A 22,462-nucleotide genomic window follows, 5' to 3' on the forward strand; every position below is an offset into this window, starting at 1 on the left:
ATCACGCGCAAATGCTCCTACGCTAATCTTTTTTATCATGTTGTGCAGATCCAACAAGAAGGGTGAAGATCCAATCCATCCCTGTCTTTGTTAAACAATGTGTTAAAAAAAAACCAAAAGCAATATTTATTCAGCTTGATGGAAGAAAGACTTATAATTACAATGTCAAGAGAACCACTGCGCTGAATAAAATTGCGATAATTACAGCTGATGCACTGGGTCATTATTAAAGTGTAGTGAAATATCAACCATGGAGGAATAATGGATAATCTTTCTTTTGAATGGAGGGGTTGAGTAAGTAAATGTGGAGCTGTTGTCCTCACAGAGAGACTAGCAGTCAGAAATTGTCAAGTGCATTAAAGGCTTAGTTTGCTTTAAACTCTTGAACATGGGCTGCAGGCTACAATTAATTTGCTTTTAAGAAGTTAATGTTCAATGAAGATCTTTTAAACTGTGGTTTAAATCAGATTAAAACACAAAGTGAATATTTTAAAAATAGTAATTACAAACAAAAGTTTATGCTCATCGCAGTAAAAGACATATTAAATTTTCAATTTATTAAAAATAATCCCATTGAAAGGTGAGTTATTCCAGTTGAAGAGTTCCTTTGTTGGATCTTATTTGAATCTACAACCATTGATATATAATTATTTATGTGCATCAGATTATTCAAAGGAGGTAATTAGGGAGATTTTCAATTAAGTTGGTAACTCATTAATAGTCAAGAATAATTTTTAATCATTTATTTCCTCAAAAGTCAGCTTTCTTTGGGGTTGTTTGAGCCTGCTCTCTCATTCAATACAAGTATGGGTGATCTGATCTTGGCCTCAGTTCCATTTCACTTACCTGTTTCACATAAACCTTCACAATTATATGATAATAATGATAATAATTTTTTATTTTCATACACATCAGTACAATGGGTGGAGAGTTGACGGGCAAAGGTTTAGGAGTAACATGAGGGGGAACTTCTTTACTCAGAGAGTGGTTACCACGTGGAATGGGCTTCCGGGAAAGGTGGAGGAGGCAGGGTCAATTTTGACATTTATGAAAGAGTTGGATGAGTAAATGGATGGGAGGGGGATGGAGGGATATGGGCAGAGTGCTGGTAGGTGGGATTAGAGGAGGGTACTTGGATCAGTGCGGACTAGAAGGGCCAAATTGGCCTGTTTCCGTGCTGTAATTGTTTTATGGTTACATATGCATCAAAATTCTTACTTGCTGCAGCCAAAAAGGTATCTTGTTATTTAAAAAAAGCTACAATAGTATACATTAAATTACCACCTGGAAAGAGATAATAAATATAAAAGATTGATAATAAATATTTGGTTAAAATTTGTGCAATAAAAAAGGGGTATTTCAATAGTGCAGACAGGCCTTTTTGATGATTAGGGAAGTTCAACAGCCTGATAGCTTGTGGTTTTAAAAAAATCCCTTTATGAGCCTAGAGGTGCTGGACTTCAGACTTCTGTACCTTCTTCCCAAAGGTCACAGTAAGAAGAGGCTGTGATCTGGGTGAGAGGGTCCTTTATGATGTTGGCTGCCTTCTTGAGGAAGCACCTCACTTAGATATCGTCAATGGATGAGAGGTCAGAGCCACTGATGGACCTTGCTATGTTCTTTAGCTTTCTGAATTCCTGGGCACCCAAATTACCAAACGAGCCTGTGATTCCAACCAGTCAATAAAGTTTCCGCAGTGCACCTGCAAAAGTTTAATAGGGTGTACAACGATACACTAAATCTCTTCTAACATTTGATAAAATAGAGGCATTGGTGTGCCCTCTTCTCATGCGCCTCAATATGCTGGCTCCAGTAGAGGTCCTCTGATACATGGGTTCTAACCCTCACCACTTCTGTCCCATCAATGCAGACAGGTGTGTGGTCCCTTCATCTTCCATTCCTAAATTCCACAATAATATTCTTGGTCTTGTTGATGTTTGGAGTAAGACTGTTGTTCTGCAACCACCCAACCAGATTCTCAACCTCCATGATGTTTCTGGCTCAATATGTTCAGTTATTCAGCCAACAATCATGGTGATGTCAGCAAACTGATAGAGTTGGAGGTAAACTTGGCGACAATGCATGAGTGTAGAGGGAATATTGACCAAAAATCTCTGTCTAATTCTTAATCATATTCCGTCTCCAAAAGAGAATTCCAAAGATTCATGAGGAATCTTCCTCATTATTTCAAACGGGTGACCTCTAATTCTGAAAAAGAAATCTCCTATATAGGGCAAAACATCCTCTCACTATCCACCTCGTCGAACCCTTTCATGCATTTTTATAACTCTGCCTCAGTTTTTGCAAATGCTTAAAAATATTAGCAAAGTCTAGAATTTAAAAATGGCCCACAAGCAAAGAGTGCCTGAGGAAATATTAGCAAAGTCTAGAATTTAAAAATGGCCCATAAGCAAACAGTGCCTAAGGAAATATTAGCAAAGTCTAGAATTTTTTAAATGGCCCATAAGCAAAGAGTGCCTGAGGAAATATTAGCAAAGTCTAGAATTTTTAAAATGGCCCATAAACAAACAGTGCCTGAGGAAATATTAGCAAAGTCTAGAATTTTTTAAATGGCCCATAAGCAAACAGTGCCTGAGGAAATATTAGCAAAGTCTAGAATTTTTTAAATGGCCCATAAACAAACAGTGCCTGAGGAAATATTAGCAAAGTCTAGAATTTTTTAAATTGCCCATAAGCAAACAGTGCCTGAGGAAATATTTGCAAAGTCTAGAATTTTTAAAATGGCCCATAAGCAAACAGTGCCTGAGGAAATATTAGCAAAGTCTAGAATTTTTAAAATGGCCCATAAGCAAAGAGTGCCTGAGGAAATATTAGCAAAGTCTAGAATTTTTAAAATGGCCCATAAACAAACAGTGCCTGAGGAAATATTAGCAAAGTCTAGAATTTTTAAAATGGCCCATAAGCAAAGAGTGCCTGAGGAAATATTAGCAAAGTCTAGAATTTTTAAAATGGCCCATAAACAAACAGTGCCTGAGGAAATATTAGCAAAGTCTAGAATTTTTAAAATGGCCCATAAGCAAACAGTGCCTGAGGAAATATTAGCAAAGTCTAGAATTTTTAAAATGGCCCATAAGCAAACAGTGCCTGAGGAAATATTAGCAAAGTCTAGAATTTTTAAAATGGCCCATAAGCAAACAGTGCCTGAGGAAATATTAGCAAAGTCTAGAATTTTTAAAATGGCCCATAAGCAAAGAGTGCCTGAGGAAATATTAGCAAAGTCTAGAATTTTTAAAATGGCCCATAAACAAACAGTGCCTGAGGAAATATTAGCAAAGTCTAGAATTTTTAAAATGGCCCATAAGCAAAGAGTGCCTGAGGAAATATTAGCAAAGTCTAGAATTTTTAAAATGGCCCATAAGCAAAGAGAGCCTGAGGAAATATTAGCAAAGTCTAGAATTTTTAAAATGGCCCATAAACAAACAGTGCCTGAGGAAATATTAGCAAAGTCTAGAATTTTTAAAATGGCCCATAAGCAAACAGTGCCTGAGGAAATATTAGCAAAGTCTAGAATTTTTAAAATGGCCCATAAGCAAAGAGTGCCTGAGGAAATATTAGCAAAGTCTAGAATTTTTAAAATGGCCCATAAGCAAAGAGTGCCTGAGGAAATATTAGCAAAGTCTAGAATTTTTAAAATGGCCCATAAACAAACAGTGCCTGAGGAAATATTAGCAAAGTCTAGAATTTTTAAAATGGCCCATAAGCAAAGAGTGCCTGAGGAAATATTAGCAAAGTCTAGAATTTTTAAAATGGCCCATAAGCAAAGAGTGCCTGAGGAAATATTAGCAAAGTCTAGAATTTTTAAAATGGCCCATAAACAAACAGTGCCTGAGGAAATATTAGCAAAGTCTAGAATTTTTTAAATGGCCCATAAGCAAACAGTGCCTGAGGAAATATTAGCAAAGTCTAGAATTTTTAAAATGGCCCATAAGCAAAGAGTGCCTGAGGAAATATTAGCAAAGTCTAGAATTTTTAAAATGGCCCATAAACAAACAGTGCCTGAGGAAATATTAGCAAAGTCTAGAATTTTTTAAATGGCCCATAAGCAAACAGTGCCTGAGGAAATATTAGCAAAGTCTAGAATTTTTAAAATGGCCCATAAGCAAACAGTGCCTGAGGAAATATTAGCAAAGTCTAGAATTTTTTATATGGCCCATAAGCAAACAGTGCCTGAGGAAATTACAGATTCTCACAGTACCTTTCTGCTTTTTTAAAAAAAGCTTCCAAACACTACAAAAGAAATGAAAAATGCTGAAAACCCTCTGCAGGTCAGGCAGTGACAATGGGAAGACAAATAACGTTAACGCTTTCTTCATTTTCACAGCTATTGCCTGCCGTGTTGAGTGTTTGCTCTGTTTTCAGTTTTCTCTCAGATTTCCAGCATCTGGATTTTTAAAAATATTTTAATTATCTTTCTTGCCTTTAGCTCCAGCCACAATAAAGAGCTTTATTTCAGTTTATAGCAAAACTAATGCCATTTAAAGACAGATCTTGTATCAGTAAGGAACATTTGTTTTCAAGTAAAAACACAATGCTGGAGGAACTTAGCCACAGTGTACTTTATAGAGCAAAGATAAAGATATATAAAACCAACATTTCAGGTTTGAGCTTTTTATTTTATGAGCAAAATGTAGGTTTTGAACCTCAAGCCCAAAACATTGGTTCTGTATCTTTATCTTTGTTCTCTTTTTTGACCTGCCGAGTTTCTCCAGTATTTTGTGCTTTTACTTCTGCAGACTTCTGTGTTTTTCTGTATCTTTATCTTTGCTCTCTTTTTTGACCTGCCGAGTTTCTCCAGTATTTTGTGCTGTTTCTTCTGCAGACTTTTGTGTTTTACTAAGATTTGTTTTCAAGTTCTTTGAAAGATCATAGCAAGCTGAGATGGTGTCTGACTTGCTGTGCATTTCCAACAGCTTCTATATCATTGGGTCTCCAGCATTGACAGTTTTTGTGTTTCATTGTGTGGATGCTGGATATCTGACTTTCTTAACATGACACATGGCTCTTTCTTCCTCTATCCACCTCCCACTTCAGAGGAATTAGGAAAAGTAAACATATCCGTACATGATGCTCATTTACCAACATCATTTTCCTGACACTGCACAAAATGAATTATTATTTTAAATTTTGGAAGGAGCTGCCAGAGGAACCCATAGAAGCAGGTACATGTTCAAAAGACATTTGGAGAGAGATATTTGGATAGGAATCATATGGAAGGATATAGGGCAAATGTAGGCATCCCAGAGGTCAACTTGGTCAGCATGGATGAGATGGACTGAAGCACCTGTTCTGTGGCATATGGCTCTGAACCTCAGTCGATGATTAATTTCAGCTAGTTTTGACAGCCCTCCTTCCTACTTCGGGGCTTTTATTCATTCATTTTTACCTACACTTTACGTTTAATTTTAAAGTAATGTGGGCATTAGGAGATCTTCTTTCTTTGGCTTGGCTTCGTGGACGAAGATTTATGGAGGGGTAATGTCCACGTCAGCTGCAGGCTCGTTTGTGGCTGACAAGTCTGATGCGGGACAGGCAGACACGGTTGCAGCGGTTGCAAGGGAAGATTGGTGGGTTGGGGTTGGGTGTTGGGTTTTTCCTCCTTTGTCTTTTGTCAGTGAGGTGGGCTCTGTGGTCTTCTTCAAAGGAGGTTGCTGCCCGTCGAACGGTGAGGCGCCAAGATGCACGGATGGAGGCGAGATCAGCCCACTGGCAGTGGTCAATGGGGCAGGCACCAAGAGATTTATTTAGGCAGTCCTTGTACCTCTTCTTTGGTGCACCTCTGACACGATGGCCAGTGGAGAGCTCGCCATATAACACGATCTTGGGAAGGCGATGGTCCTCCATTCTGGAGACGTGACCTACCCGGCGCAGTTGGGTCTTCAGCAGCATGGATTCGATGCTGTCGACCTCTGCCAGCTCGATTACTTCGATGTTAGGGATGAAGTCGCTCCAATAAATGTTGAGGATGGAGCGGAGACAACGCTGGTGGAAGCGTTCTAGGAGCCGTAGGTGATGCCAGTAGAGGACCCATGATTCGGAGCCGAACAGGAGTGTGGGTATGACAACGGCTCTGTATACGCTTATCTTGGCGAGGTTTTTCAGTTGGTTGTTTTTCCAGACTCTTTTGTGTAGTCTTCCAAAGGCGCTATTTGCCTTGGCGAGTCTGTTGTCTATCTCGTTGTCGATCCTTGCATCTGATGAAATGATGCAGCCGAGATAGGTAAACTGGTTGACCGTTTTGAGTTTTGTGTGCCTGATGGAGATGTGGGGGGGGCTGGTAGTCATGGTGGGGAGCTGGCTGATGGAGGACCTCAGTCTTCTTCAGGCTGACTTCCAGGCCAAACATTTTGGCAGTTTCCGCAAAACAGGACGTCAAGCGCTGAAGAGCTGGCTCTGAATGGGCAACTAAAGCGGCATCGTCTGCAAAGAGTAGTTCACGGACAAGTTGCTCTAATGACCCTGACTTACCAAGCCATTTCAGTGGGGGAATTAAGATTCATTCACAATTGAGGGCTGTCCATGGGAGCCATCCCAAACACAAAATGAATTATGTATTGTGCTCCAGGCACATGCACTCTGAGGTAAACAAGAAATCCTGCAGATGCCGGGGGTCTTGTGCAGTACACAAGGGAGCTGCAAAAGGCAGTCAGTGTTTTGGGCTTGAGCCCTTCATCAGGAATTGCCAATTTGCTTCCTTTGGATGCTTCATGACCTGCTGAGTTTCTCCACCACTTTTGTGAACTACGCATTCCCTCTGATCTACTCAATGATTGTGTCGAGTTGAGTCACAAGTGGAGTGGCAAGACTCCTCAGCAATACTTGCCTGCCGTTGTGGCGCACTGTTAGCCAGAATCAGACACACACAAAGATAAAGACTGTACAACAGGCTTTAATCCACAAAGACTTCCACAGAGCCAGGCTGGCTGTGGGTGCAGCAACTCTGAGTGAGGCCTCGGGAGGCCGGCGCAGGCTTATATCCCGAAGGGAGATTGACACCCGACCAGGTGGGACTTGATCCATTCAGGCCGACTAATTGGCAGCCGACCAGGTGTTGTCCTGTCCCCTTACACTCCTGCAGGTACAGAGGTTGCCCCCTGCAGTAGGCCGGTGGTACACTCCTGCAGGTACAGAGAGTGCCCCCTGCAGTAGGCCGGTGGTACACTCCTGCAGGTACAGAGAGTGCCCCCTGCAGTAGGCCGGTGGTACACTCCTGCAGGTACAGACAGTGCCCCCTGCAGTAGGCCGGTGGTACACTCCTGCAGGTACAGAGAGTGCTCCCTGAAATAGGCCGGTGGTACATTCCTGCAGGTACAGAGGTTGCCCCCTGCAGAAGGCCGGTGGTGTACCACCACAGCCATCCAATTGTGGCCTTGCCCGCCATGTGATTGGTGTTGATTTAAGTGGTCCCTGCCTTTTGTTCTTCCCTGTTAATCAGTTTAATTCACAAAAATCAAAGGCAGTCAGTGACGTTTCATTCTTTTGCTGGTGATAAACCATCCTCTTAAAACAAAACACTTTTTTTTACACAATTTAACCTATTAATCCAGGATTTTTTGGTAATCTACAATAAATGACATTAATTCCTTTCTTTTCTGAAATGCAGGGGCAAAACACCACAATTATCTTTCATGTAATGCTGGAAGTGAGGATGGGTGTTGTGGCTGTGTCATCATGAAGGCGAGTGCCAGTCTCCAGGGTCTGAGTGTATCCAGTTGCTGATTTATCTGACAGCATTTAGTGAGAAGCCTGGCTGTTCCTGCATCATGAAAACTGCTGGATTACTTTAAATGCCCAAGGATAAAAGGCAGAGATGGAGAGGGGGAAAATAAATAAATTCTTTGAAATCCGCATTCCCTCAGCCTAGAGAGTCGTAATACAAGGTCTCAGTTTAATTACGCTGTGAGAAATTGCAGCTCCGTGCAAAAGACTGTCATTAGGACTGTGTTACGTGTTGCTGTGTTACGTGTTGCTATGTTACGTGTTGCTGTGTTACATGTGGCTGTGTTACATGTTGCTATGTTACGTGTTGCTGTGGTACGTGTTGCTGTGTTACGTGTTGCTGTGTTACGTGTTGCTGTGTTACGTGTTGCTATGTTACGTGTTGCTGTGTTACGTGTTGCTGTGTTACATGTTGCTATGTTACGTGTTGCTGTGTTACGTGTTGCTGTGTTACGTGTTGCTGTGTTACATGTTGCTGTGTTACGTGTTGCTGTGTTACGTGTTGCTGTGTTACATGTTGCTATGTTACGTGTTGCTGTGGTACGTGTTGCTATGTTACGTGTTGCTATGTTATGTGTTGCTGTGTTACGTGTTGCTGTGTTACGTGTTGCTGTGTTACGTGTTGCTGTGTTATGTGTTGCTGTGTTACATGTTGCTGTGTTACGTGTTGCTATGTTACGTGTTGCTCTTTTAAGTGTTGCTATGTTACGTGTTGCTATGTTACGTGTTGCTGTGTTACATGTTGCTATGTTACGTGTTGCTGTGTTACATGTGGCTGTGTTACATGTTGCTATGTTACGTGTTGCTGTGTTACGTGTTGCTGTGTTACGTGTTGCTGTGTTACGTATTGCTGTGTTACGTGTTGGTGTGTTACGTGTTGCTGTGTTACGTGTTGCTATTTTATGTGTTGCTGTGTTATGTGTTGCTGTGTTACGTGTTGCTATGTAACGAGTTGCTGTGTTACGTGTTGCTGTGTTACGTGTTGCTGTGTTACGTGTTGCTGTGTTACGTGTTGCTGTGTTACGTGTTGCTGTGTTACGTGTTGCTGTGTTACGTGTTGCTGTGTTACGTGTTGCTATGTTACGTGTTGCTAGGTGAACGTGCAGCCTCTGTTTATTTCCCATCTCTTTTTTCTGAGTGCTGTAATTGCTGGCTGTGTACCCTTTCAATCACAGCCAGATTGCATGAGGAATTTGTGACTTCGCTTTGTGTTCAACTCCAGAGATTTACACTGGAAATTCCTTATGTGACAGTCAGAACTATTTGGCTGAGCAGTAATTGGCAACCTTGGCTTGATGAATTTTGAGTGACCCAGACTGGAGCAGGATAATGAAAGACAGAAATCATGCGAAGGTCGCAGAATGGGGTCTTTTATAAATTTAGGCTTATTATGTTCAGCTTCTCTACTTATATGACACAGGCACAAAAGAAGCTTAATTATGCAACTTGCTGAAAGAATCCAAACAGATTTTCCTTGCTGGTGCTTGAAGCTTACAGTTAACAGGCAAATCTAAAATGCAAGATGTCTTAATTACTTCATCAGATAGGAAGACTTTCAAAATATGAATTTCCTTTAAGAAAGATAGAAACATAGAAGATAGGAGCAGGAGTAAGTCATTCGACCCTTGGAGCCTGCTCCGCCATTCAACGAGATCATGGTTGATCTTAATGTTCAGTACCCCGTCTCCGCCTTCTCTCCGTCACCTTTAATACCCTTATACTGAAGAAATAGATCTAATTCCCTCTTAAATAGATTTAATGAACCTGCCTCTACTGCCCTCTGTGGCAATGAATTCCACAGATTCACCACCCTCTGGTACAAGAAATTCCTCCTTATCTCGGTCCTAAAGGGTTTGCCTATTATCCTCAAACCATGGCCCCGGGTTCTGGATTTTCCCATCCTTGGAAACATCCCATCTGGATCCATTCTGTCCAGTCCTGCCAGAATTTTATAGGTCTCTATGAGATCCCCTCTCAATCTTCTAAACTCCAGGGAGTACAATCCCAATTTGCGCAATCTTTCCTCATAAGTCATTCCTGCCATTCCAGGTATCAGCCTGGTGAATCGCCTCTGCACTCCCTCCATTGCAAGAACATCCTTCCTTAGATAAGGTGACCAAAACTGCACACAATACTCCAGGTGGGGTCTCACCAAGGCCCTGTACAGCTGCAGTAAGGTATCCTAGCATCTGACCCATAGGATGAGATTAAATTCTTATGTGACTCATTATTTGCTTCTGTGTCTAAAGCATCCTTTTACAAAGTTAGTTGAACATTAACTCAAGTCCTGCTAGTTTTATTTTGAATATAAGATGGCTTATATTTGATGACAGCCCTTCAACGTATAGTGGACAACAGAGTTGGATGATTCAAACCAAGTTTATTGTCAAATATTAATTTGATAAATACCTATAACACCAAAAAGAAAGATTAATTTCTGTATGTTAGTAATTTAGCACCTGCCCCTCCCTCAAATCTACTGGGGTCCTCAAATATGGAATATGGTTAAAAGTATGGGGAAAGACATGCTTGCTTCCACCCAGGCATCTAGTACATCAGGATAAGGTAAAAGTTGACCATGATCTTGTTTATTTTTAATTTTTTTTATTTTTCACACTATGAAAATCAAAATACATCAAAATACATACAAACATTTCCCTCTTAAATATACACAGTGGCATTTTCTCCCCTTTCCCCCCCCCCGCCTTCCCCCTTCTCACCCCCCCCAACCCATTAAACATTCAACATATACAATACAATAAACCCATTAAACAATGTCATCACACGATGAAAATAAACAAGGAAATTGTGTCATCAACTTTTACACACTGGATCAGGTCATTTTGTCTTCTTATCATTTTAGGGGGTGGATGTCTGAGGCAAGCCCTCTCTGTTATGTTCCATGTACAGTTCCCAAATTTGTTCAAATAATGTGACTTTATTTTTTAAATTATATGTTATTTTTTCCAATGGAAAACATTTATTCATTTCCATGTACCATTGCTGTACTCTCAGGCACTCTTCCGATTTCCAAGTTGACATTATACATTTTTTTGCTCCAGCTAATAAATCTTTTTTGCGCTTCATCCAGTTTGAGGCCTAAATCTTTACTTCTTATATTACTTAGAAGAAAGATCTCTGGATTTTTTGGTATGTTGCTTTTTGTGATTTTATTTTAATATCTGATTTAGATCTTCCCAAAACTTTTTTACTTTCTCACATGCCCAAATTGCATGTTCTGTTGTTCCCATTTCCTTCTTAAAGCGAAAACATCTATCTGATACTGTTGGGTCCCATTTATTTAACTTTTGGGGCGTGATATATAACCTATGTAACCAATTATACTGTATCATGTGTAACCTTGTGTTTATTATATTCTTCATAGTTCCAGAGCATAACTTTTCCCATGTACCAAACTGAGAACGAGGGGAAAGACGATAAAATATAAGAGTTTTTAGCTAAAATTGAACTGCCGAAATTGCAAGAAGTGGAGCAAAACAAGCTGATAAAACCATTTGAAATAGAGGAAGTACAGGATATATTAAAAAAGCTGCTGAACAAAAAAACGCCTGGAGAGGATGGATTCCCAATAGAATTCTATAAACATTTAAAGAATTAATCATTCCTCCTCTCCTGGAAGTAATGAACCAGATAGAAGAAACACAAAGCTTTCCAGATTTATGTAAGACAGCAATAATTACAATAATACCAAAGATGGGGAAGGATCCACTAACAACGGCATCATATAGCCCATGATCTTGTTAATGGCGAAGCAGCTTTGGAGGTTCGGGGACAGTTTGGAGATGGACAAGAAGAGCAGGACCACCCTGTTTCAGGCACAGAGGGAGACACCTAACGAAAGGACCAATTCCTAAACAAAAGGTGTTTGCTTCCAATCCCAAGCAAAAGTGAGGGCAAAGATTTCCTTTTGTTCCCAATCTCTGATTCATTGGCTAGGATGCCTGCATCGACCCAACCATACAGAATAATGAGATTACAGGAGCGGAATGAGAGAGGTCCTGAGGATCTTCACTGCTTATGCTCTCTGGTCCTTTGCTGGATCCGGTTGAGCGAATGGAACAGAGTGTCCAAAAAGTGTGTGCGATAACAGAGAAGCAAAGTGCAGAGGGGTTTAGTTAGTCTTGCACACAAATCACAGTCAGGCAAATGGTTTATCTCAGAAGGATCAGAAGTTAGAAGCAGAAACATTGCTGCCACTGTACGGGTTGTTGGTGAGGCAAACTGTTCACAGTTTTTGTCCCCTTGTTTTATAAAAAAAGTGATATGCCAATATTGGAGATAATCCCAAGAAGATTCATAGTCACAAAATTCATGACCTCCATGCAAATCTGTCCTGACCTTTTTGCCCTTCTAAACTAATTCCTTTTGCCTGCATTAAGTCTTTGGCTAATTGCCACGCACATGCCTAATCCACTACTGCCTCAAGTAGTGTGCTTCAGACGTCAGCCACTCTTTGTGTAATAAATCTTATGCCTCAGATCCTCTTTATAATTCCTTCCTCTCCCATAAAATATGTGGGGAAAGATTTTGTTGACTTATCCATCTTTGCTCTGAGAACTTTAAATTCTTCCATCAGGTCCCCCCAGGGAAAATAAGCCCAGCCTATTCAATCTCTCCCCACACTAATCAAATGCTTTCTGGTGTGTGACAACCAGAAATGTACCCAGTACAGCAGGTACAGATCAACCATTGTTTTGTAAAATTCCAATATTACATCTGAACTTTTATATTCTATGCTCAACATATAAGGCATGCCTTCTTCACACCCATATCAACCTATATTGCCATTTTAAAGGAAATGTGGACTGGGATCCCTAGGTGTCTCTAGCCACTAGGCCAATTTTGCTGAGTATTTTGATGTTCTTGACAAGTGTCACCTAATCTTAATGGTCGGTAATATGTTTTATAAAATTTCAGCTTCTATACAAAGCAGGCAGTATATAATATGCATGAATCTTAATGTCATTTTTCTTTTTGTTGTATCTTACAATTTATCTGGTGTCCAAATTGACTATAGTTTGAGTGAATAGGATTAGAACATAGAACTTTGCAGAGGACCTTCAGCCCACAATGCTGTGCTGACCTACCTTGGGATGAGAGGACTGTCCTCCAATAAGCTAAAAAAAAAATTAGAGCTACAATAGATGTAAAGATGTTTAGAAAGATGGAGAGTGATCTTATGGAAACATGTAACTTGAAACAGGGATGATGTTGAGCTATTGTGTCTAGTTGAAGATTTTTGTATAATACAAGCTAAGGGGGAATGGGAGGGTAGGTACGATTTAAAGGTGCCCTTTGTAGAAGCTTCTTCTCACGGGGGCTCTCAAATTCTTCACACAAGAGGATATTGGGAAGCAGGTCAATATAATCATTTCCCTCCATAAGTAAAGTTGCAACATTAAATTAACATTAAACCCAGGACATCACAGGCAAAATCATCCCCACTATCAAGGATATCCTCAGGAAATGCTGCCATCTGAGGGCAGCAGCAATCGTCAAGGATCCACATCTCCCAGGACATGCTCTGTTCTCACTGCTACCTTCAGGAAAGAGGTGTACTGTAGGTGCCACAAGACTCGCACCATCTGGTTCAGGAACAGCTGCATCACCATCAGACTCCTCAACGACAAATTCAATCAGGGACTCATTTAAGAACTGCACTTTATTGATTTTTTTCTCTATCTTTTGCACAGTCAGTTTGCTTACATTTCTTTATATATATGTGTATGTTGAGTACAGTTTTTATGTGCACTACCCAATATGTGGCAGTTCTACCTTGCTTGCAGAAAAAAGAATCTCAGGGTTGGTGTGTGATGTCCTGTATGTCTTCTTTCTTTGGCTTGGCTTCGCGGACGAAGATTTATGGAGGGGGTACCTGTATGTACTCTGACAATAAATCTGAACTTTGAACTTCAAATAAACATCTGAAACACTGCAAATGCTGGAAATTTTTTAAAAACAGAAGAAAATGCTTGACGCAATCAGCTGGTCAGGCAGCATTAATGGGAAAGACAGTTAAGGTTTCAGGTCAAAGACTGTTCACCTGACAAACTTTGACGTATCTCAGTGTGGTTGCAGGTTGACCTCTGCTCAAGATGATGATTCTGAAGCTGTGTCCAATGTCCACGAGAATTTTAAAAACCGGTCAGCAAAAAACAAACGCACGTCAGGCATCATCAGCGGAGACAAAGGGACGGTCAATGTTCCAAGTAGATTCTTTTCGGGTCATGAGTCCTGATGAAGTCTCAACCCAAAACACTGACCATCCCTTTGCCTCTCCAGATGCTGACTGAGCTATTGGTTTCCTGCTTTTAGCTCCAGTTCACAGCACCTGCAGTTTCTTATGTCACTCTGGGGGTGGGGTGGGGGGGGTGCTGCAAACAGTTTTGTTCCTTTTGTCTTTGGTGGGTTCGTTGAGTGTTTTCTGGATCCAACAGACACAAACATCAATTAATACGTAGGAGTGCTGCATTTGTGTCTGGGGAGGGGGATTTCAACCTGCTGCAGGGCATTATATGGTTTATGTTTGTTCATTTTTATAACTGGTGTGATAAATAAATCAGAAATCTCTCCAGCAGCAACATGAGTTAGCTTGGCCTTCCTTAAGTAAAAGCTCTAGCATCACATGCAGGCTTCCATCCTGAAATATCATCCTGCGATAATATGCCTCCAGTTATATCATGGTCCGCTGATTGATAAATAATCCTATCAATAAAGCTGAAGAGAATCATGATTGAGCACTGTAGTACTGCTAGGTATTTCTTTGAACCTTCCTTCCCAGAGGAATACGTTAGAACAGTTTCCCTCCCCCCCCCCTCCCCAAGTGCACTGCTTCTTAAATTCATATCTGATTTAATTTTTTGATCTGCATCTCTATTTCATTTCTGATTACTGGACTCAATTCTTGTGGATTTTTTTTTCGATTCCAGTGAATAAGAAGAAAAGATTTGTCATGCGACTTGAAAATTTGATTGAATACCTTTATGGCTAACCCAAAACTGATGGGCTCACTGAGCCTGTCAACATTTGATTTGGCTCAGTGAGTACTCCCCTCTACTCCAAGACAATCCTTAGATGTAGCGCAGAATCAGCTGATGTTTTCAGCGCTGAACTGGAGGAGTGCTTGTCTGTACTATTTATTGGATAAAGCCCTAAATGGAGGCATTTGTAGAGTCATATTTAGAGTCATAAAGCATGGAAACAGGCCCTTCACCCCAACTTGACCAAAATATCTCACCCACACTAGCCCCACCTGCCTGCATTTGGCTCATCTCATCCATGGGTCTGTCCAGATTTTTTTCTTAAACATTGCAATCGTGCTTACTTCAAGCAGCCCATTCCATGCTCCTACTACCATCTGTGGGAAAAAAAATGAACTCCGTGGGTTCCTGTTCAATTTCTCCACCTTCACCTTAAGCCCATATCCTCTGGTTATCTATCCTTCTACTCTGGGCAAAAGATGCGCCGTCGTACAGAAAGCAAATGCAAGAATTAAAAGCTGATCAACAGGCTTCATCCCCCTTAAAGTCCCTGCTGCAGTTAGCTGTGCTGTCTCCATGTAACTGACCTCTTGGGGCTGGATGTGGCTTATAGCCCAGCGGATGACTGACAGCCATCCGGGTGGGGCTTGGTCCATTCAGGTTGGTTGATTGACAGCCGGCCAGGTATTGTCTTGTCCTCCAGTGCTCTTCCAGCAGGTACACAGGTCGCCCCTTGCAGTCAGCTAGTGGGGTATCACCACAGACTCTATGTGTTCACCCAACCTATTCCTCTTGGCGTGATACTCCTGTTTCAATCCTTCAGCCAACACTCAATGCTCTTGTCAGCATCGGGTCACTGTTGGTCTCAGCTTTCTGTAGGCATATCAGCCAATTTCTTACATTGGCTTGCATTCCCAGAGTATTTAATGGTAGCCTGGGATGTACCATAGATGTAAAAAAATCCATATATATATATACACAAGTCTATTATTTTTATGATTGGTAGCTTACCATTTCTGTTCTGCTCCATTTGAACCACAAACCCTGCAAAAGGTTCTGACTTTGCCTGTGAGGTCAACTGTAGATTGCAACGTTGAAAATTCTGAACCCCACAGCAATGATGAATTGCACTGATACCAAGCACGTGGGCCTCCATATCCAGATAACTCTCATCTCTCTCTTCACCTAGATGGACCATGACCCCAGGAACCCCGCCTACATTGCTTCACAAGGGCCGCTTCCTGCTACGGTGGCAGATTTCTGGCAGGTAACAAAGAAGATTGTCTAAGCTTTACTTATATTTCAAAGGCATAATAATTATAGGAAAAAAGTGACAGGATTAAGCCACTGTTTTGACCAACAATTGACACTGGTAAAATTTCAAATCAATTTAAAAATTAGCCCTTTGTAAAAAATTTTGGTAAATATCTAGTGGAAGATGGAGTAGGGTTTGGTGCAAATTCCAGAACCGCTTGGAGCATGTGTGGCTATCAACTGCAACTTGTTGTTTAATTTAATTTTGATGATACAACACGGCAGACGGCCCTTCGATTCGTGAAACCCACGTTGCCCAATTACATAAGTTTTTTTGGAGCTTGGTAGGGAGCTGGCCCACCCGTGGAAAATCCATGCAGGTCACAGGGAGAACATACAAACTCCTAACAGACAGCACCAGATTCGAACCCGGGTATTAGCATTGTGCTAACCGCTAAGCTAACAATGCCGCCCAACTTAATTTTCAGCTCTTTGGCCTTTGCCTTCATTCAAAGTTACAAGATGAAGGGTCTCCTTCTTGCAAGCGGTGGTGAATCTCTGGTGGTATCTACTCTTGAAGGTTGTGAAGGGTGGGTCTTTGGGGACCTTTGAAGAGGAAGTAGATATTTTTTTGAAAACTCGAGGAATTGGGGAACTGACCCAGAATGGAAATTTGGACCTGATCAGCAATGATCATATTGAATGGTCGGCCAGGCTTGAGGCCTGAGTGGCCTACCCCCGGTCCTACATTCTAATGTGCTTATGTTCTCCTTGATCCTCAGTTCCATTGACCTCAATGCACAGAACTTCCCCTCAAGCCAAATTCCTTTCCCTTGGGTTTTCTGTTGTCCCAAACCTCCAGATTTCACAAGAAGCACAGAAGGTTGTAGCACTTTGCTTTAAAATAAAACTGAATCCAGTTCAACCATCCTTGTTAGAAAGCAACTGAGTAATGGTACTCAAATAGTCTACAACTGTCACAGCATGGACGGAGTTAGGTCAGGTTTTATTTCTTCGAGTTTCAGAAAGATTTCTGAATCCCCTCGACAAGTGATCTTCCAAAGATCAACATGCGCTTTAATGAGGCTTCCAATCCTTCCCCTCCAGAATTCCGCACTAGATATGAAGGAACTATATTTGCATCCCTTTAGATTGCAGAGAAAGTAACCAATGCTCCTTTAATTGATTATAATCATTGTATTTTTATTACTGTGTTAAAAATGTATTCCTTCTCATTTTGATTATAGCTTCTCTGATCTCAGTCTCAATCTTATGGGAAGCGAAACAGAATGGAAATGCATAGTGACATTGTTGCATAGGGATTGGGAATTAGGACCATAAAACATAGGGGCAGAAATAGACTATTCAGCCCATCAAGTCTGCCCATTTTCCCATTTGGTCTTCACCCTTTGTCTTTAACACCAGTGAAACAGAAATTTGTGTTCCTAAGGAAAATGTATTTTTCTTTTTTAAAAATTGATGTCACGTTTATAGTTATGAATGCTTGGAGAAAAGAATAAAAGCTGCAAGATTAATTTTCTCTGCAGCTTTGCAGCCAAAGCGTGAATAACAATTGAAAAAAATGTTCCCCGTTTACTCAGGCAGATTAATTTTGATTTTGATCAGTAATTACCTTCCTGACGTGACCGCAGTATCTTCTACTTCCCTTCAGATGGTTTGGGAGAATGGCTGTGTGGTGATCGTCATGTTGACCCCCTTGACAGAAAATGGAGTCAAGCAGTGCCACCATTATTGGCCAGATGAGGGTTCAAACCTGTATGATATCTATGAGGTAAGGTGGTTTTAGTTGCAACACCAACTCCAGCAGCAACGACTTTAAAAATGTACTGTTTGGTAGTCAAACTTAACCTACAGCTCTTCTGCCTTCTCTCTCAGATTAAGTTATTCCTGATGATGGTATCTATCTCCAATGCTGGCCCAGTGCCAGACGGCTCAGAGAGTCATCACATCTCTCTCACAATTTCTCTGAGTGGTTCCTTTTTTTAATCTTTTTAATTTCACATCATTGCTCTCAAGGTTACAATTTACAATGGTGAATTAGCCCCGTCACATTAGCCAAATCATAAATGCACAGCCATTACCTCAATGATCACCAGTGACTTGACACCCAATCCATAACTACCATTGTAACCCTACTGAACATGGAATTAAACCAGTGCCTTACAGAGCGTTGTAGGGTCATGAGGTCACAGTGTCATAATCGTAATTGCAGGGGAGGAAAAAGAAGCCGAATAAAGGATAAACTAGAGGAAGATCTGAGAACTGGCTAAATGCTTCCAGAATGAATGCAGTCTTCAACTAAAACCAGAAAATTGAATGGACTTTCATTACACTTTGAAACAGTAAAAATAATTTATTTGATGAAATGGTGTATCACCATAATCCTTGACTAAGACAGCAACAAGGTGAGCTTGCAAAGATTAAAATAGAAGTCATTTAGTGAAATTATGAGAGAGAAGGGGAAAGAAAATATAAATGGTCCTCACTCCAAGATTCAAGATTCCTTCATTATCATGTAATAAAAAAGTGTAATATTACATGAAATTACCTTTTGTCTGCTGATGGTGAATCAGCAGAAATTGCCGGACTCCTCTTACAGTCAGAGAAAGAGAAGCAAAACAGAGTGTGTGTGTGTTCCCCCCCACCCACAGAGTCGCTGTGTCCGTGGATTCGCCTCCAGCATTCCCGCAGCCACACGGAGTCCAGTCCAAACCATCGGCCACCCAAGCTCCAGATCCGAACGTTCGACATGATCAGGAAGCCTTCAGTACCCTCAGCATACTCTCGCATCTGGTTCCAATATCTTGTACTCCCTCAGCCAGTCTCAAGCCAGTCCCCAGCAATCCACAGCCTGGTGTGAATCCTTTGACCCTAGTCTCCAGCATCCCACAGCCTGTATGAGTTCCTCACCTCGAGTTGCCAACAGCCTGCCGCCTGTGTGCTCATCAGCCGCAGAGCTCCTCACTGGTCCACTGCCATAGTCAGCATCCCAAGGGTCATCTCCTCTGCTTCTCCTTTTCAAACAGAGAGTTGGAGGGTGGTCTCCCTGTTTTCTGGTGCCCTGCACCAGTCCTCTGCTTCCCTGGAGTCTACAACCCCTTGTGGCCACTGCCAATCATGCGTGCTGCCATATTGGGTCCAGACCCTGCGGTTGCAGGATTTTAATTAAACCACCTGGTTCTAGACGTTATGAATAATTTAATATGAAAGGGATAGCAGTTGCCTTGGTTGCAAGGTGGAATGGAAGTGATGTTTGCATGCTGTTCTCTTGTGCTGTTGGGGTTTCTGCTCACCTGGATGTTGCATGCATTCTGGTATCTGCTGGACTGAGATTCCAGCTCTTCCCCTAGTGCTGTCACAGTCTTGGGAGTAAGCTGGTGGAGGGATGCAAAGGTTGGTGGCATGTTACCAGGATTGTGATATGCCACCAAACCACCAGCCCTCTTCTGAATAAAGAGACAGCCTGAGACTTGGATACAGCTTCCATCCATATCTCGCATGTTACCCTCTGAAGGGCCCATTGGAATAATTGCTACTGTTTCCACACACCTTGCACTTACCTGGAGGCTTACCTTGCCCATCGAACTGACTCACCCTGGGCAGGCCCTGTGAATTGTGCTAAGGTATCAGCTGGCACCATACCTCTCTTCCTTTCCTTCAAATGTATCAGTTCACTTGCAAATGAGGCTTGTACCATCTCTGAGCTCACTATGGCAGCTCACGGAGGTTGAGGGTTGACCTGATAGAGGTGTACAGAATGATGGGAGGCACTGATCGTGTGGATGGGCAGACGCTATACCTAAGGCTGAAATAGCTCACACAAGGGGGCATAGCTTTAAGTTGTGTAGGAGTAAGTACATTTTTCACACAGGAAGTGATGGATGCATGGAATGCATTGATGGCAATGGTGATGGAGGCAGATACAATGGGATATTTTAAGAGACTATTGATAGATACACGGAACTGAGAAAAATGGAAGGTTATTAATTTTTATTTAATTTAAATTTAAATCTAGACATATAGAACGGTAACTGGCCTTTTTGCTCCATGAGCCCGTATCACCCAATGACATCCAATTGACCTAGAACACCACCCACCTCCCCCCCCTCCCCCGTCATACGTTTTGAATGGTGGGAGGAAACCCATGCATTCATGGGGAGAACGAACACACTCCTTACAGACAGGTTGTTCCAATCCTCTAGCATCTCACTTCAAATGCTCCTCTACTGCCCATCTAATCTCTCATCCCAATATTGTTACAGTTTTCCTTGTTCATCCCCCTGACTTCTTTTTCCATTGACTTAAACCTCTTTCTCAATTCACCTTGCTCTCAGCTCTCCGAGTTCATTAGCCTTCTCCCCATAAAATCCCCACAACTCATGAGCCCAACCATTCACACGGAACAAATCAGACTATAAGGGAGCGCAGTCCACTTTCCTCCAAGTCACATTGAATCTGGACTTGTGCAACGAGCTCAAAATCCTGGAACTCCCTGCATCACTGCAATCTTGGTCTGCCAAAAAAACCAGATCGTTCAAGGGGGGAAACTCATCATCAGTTCTAATTAGGAATCAGAATCCATTTTATTTTCTGATCGGTTTTCATCCCAACAATAAATAACACTAAATCTCACCTCTGTGTCCTTTGGTCGTGCTCAACGTGAGATTTTGCAGCCACTGATCTGCTAAACCATACCATTACCTCTGCAAATGATCCCTCACTCTTCACCCTGACCTCTTCTTAAGACAAGAAGACAGGCTGCCTTGGGTATAGTGGAGAGCGGGGGTAATCATTCATCAGTGGACTCGTACTGAATATGATATCAAAATACTCCAGATTCTGGAAATGCAAAATAAAAACAAAAATTGTTGCCAACACGTAGCATGTCAGACACCAATTAATGTGTCGTATCTGGTATGCTTCCATGATGAGTTCCATTGCTAGAGCGTTCTCTATTGTGCCTTCCAGTTTCACCCTTGATAGCAAAGATAACCCTGGGCTTCGTTTCTCTACTGCTCCCAGATCTTTTTAAACCCCAATTCCTCCAGTCTTATTTCCTTTGAAGAGACTCGTCTTCAACTTCAGTGCAGAAGTCTAAGGAACTTGAGCACACCACCGAGGTCTCTTGCTAATTTTATAGATGAACCATAGAAAGTATCCTTCTTGCATGCATCATGAGAATTACCCTGCCCAACACTAGAGAGGGTGGAACACAGCTCAGACCATCACATAAACCATCTACCCCTCCGTCCACTCCATCTATGCTTCCCCCTGCCTTGGGAAAGCTGCCAGTATATTAAAGGATGCTGGTTACACTCTCTCCTCCTCCCTTCTGTTGGGCAGTACAGGAGCCTCCATATTCAAGGAGGCTGAATGGGTTCTCCTGTGAGTGAAAGATGATGCCCTTGCAATGTTGAACTGTACATTTTTTTATATCCTGCTCTTGGTTCTAGTAACACAATAACCTGCACTTCTGGACTTACTGTAACCATACTCTGCACTCTTGGCACTATAACCCTAGTCCTTGCATTTGTTTTATTATTGCACTAGATGCTGAGCTTAAATATGAATTGACTCATACGCCTGGAAAGCATATAAAACATATATTTTCACTGTATCTTGGTGTACATAATGATAAACTACTCAATTCAATAAACAGTTCAACTTGCACTTTGTGGAAAATGAAGGAAGAAATTGAGATTCCTTTCCAGTGACATTTAAATCATCTTTGACCTCAGGTGAAGTGCTGGAACCCTGGAAACTGACTTATGGACCAGTGAACCTGACGTCAGCGGTAGGAAAGTTGCTGGAGAGGTACAGGATCTACCAGCATTTGGATAGGCAGCGATCAGCTTTTTTTGCATGGGAAATTCCATCTCATGAATCTGATAAGAGTTTTTCAGAGGTAATCGAGAGTATTGACGAGGGCAGGGCAGTGGATATTGCACAGATGGACTTTAGCAAGGCCTTTGACATGCCAAGGTCCCAAACGGCAGGCTAGTTTGGAAGGTTAAATCACATGTGAGCTTGTCAATTGGATTTAACCCTTTGGACTCGGTGCCCCTGTTTCTCAGGACTACCAACAAGTGCATATACTCTGGGTCCGTTTTCCACGACTGGTTTTTTAACCTAAGCACCAACTGGTTCATGCTGGTGTTCGTACTGTAGTTTACTCATGGACCCAATCCTGAGTATATATTATGAAAGGTTAAAAATGGCTGGAGTCCAAAAGACGATAACTGACTGAGGAGAATTATGGTGATTTTCTTTTCTAATTGGAGGCCTGTGGTCAATGATGTGGCTCAGAGGATGGTGCTGAGTGCACTGTTGTGTGTATTCTATATTAACGAGGTGGATGAACATAGCAACATAGGAACATAGGAAGTAGGAATAGGAGTACGCCAAAAATGGCCCATCGAGCCTGCTCCGCCATTCAATACAATCATGGC

General features: G+C 41.7%; 1 protein-coding gene across 1 annotated transcript in view; it reads left to right on the forward strand.

Moving 5' to 3' along the window:
• ptprn2 (protein tyrosine phosphatase receptor type N2) overlaps nucleotides 1–22,462 on the forward strand; it is a 1,138,884-nt gene that overhangs the window by 1,080,320 nt on the left and 36,102 nt on the right. The window contains exons 17-18 of the mRNA XM_069914734.1: nucleotides 15,928–16,005; nucleotides 17,665–17,784. Coding sequence (XP_069770835.1) covers nucleotides 15,928–16,005; nucleotides 17,665–17,784 — 198 coding nt within the window. The remainder of the gene's footprint in view (nucleotides 1–15,927; nucleotides 16,006–17,664; nucleotides 17,785–22,462) is intronic.

The sequence above is a fragment of the Narcine bancroftii genome, chromosome 1, assembly GCF_036971445.1.
Source record: "Narcine bancroftii isolate sNarBan1 chromosome 1, sNarBan1.hap1, whole genome shotgun sequence".
In the NCBI taxonomy this organism is placed as follows: Eukaryota; Metazoa; Chordata; class Chondrichthyes; order Torpediniformes; family Narcinidae; genus Narcine; species Narcine bancroftii.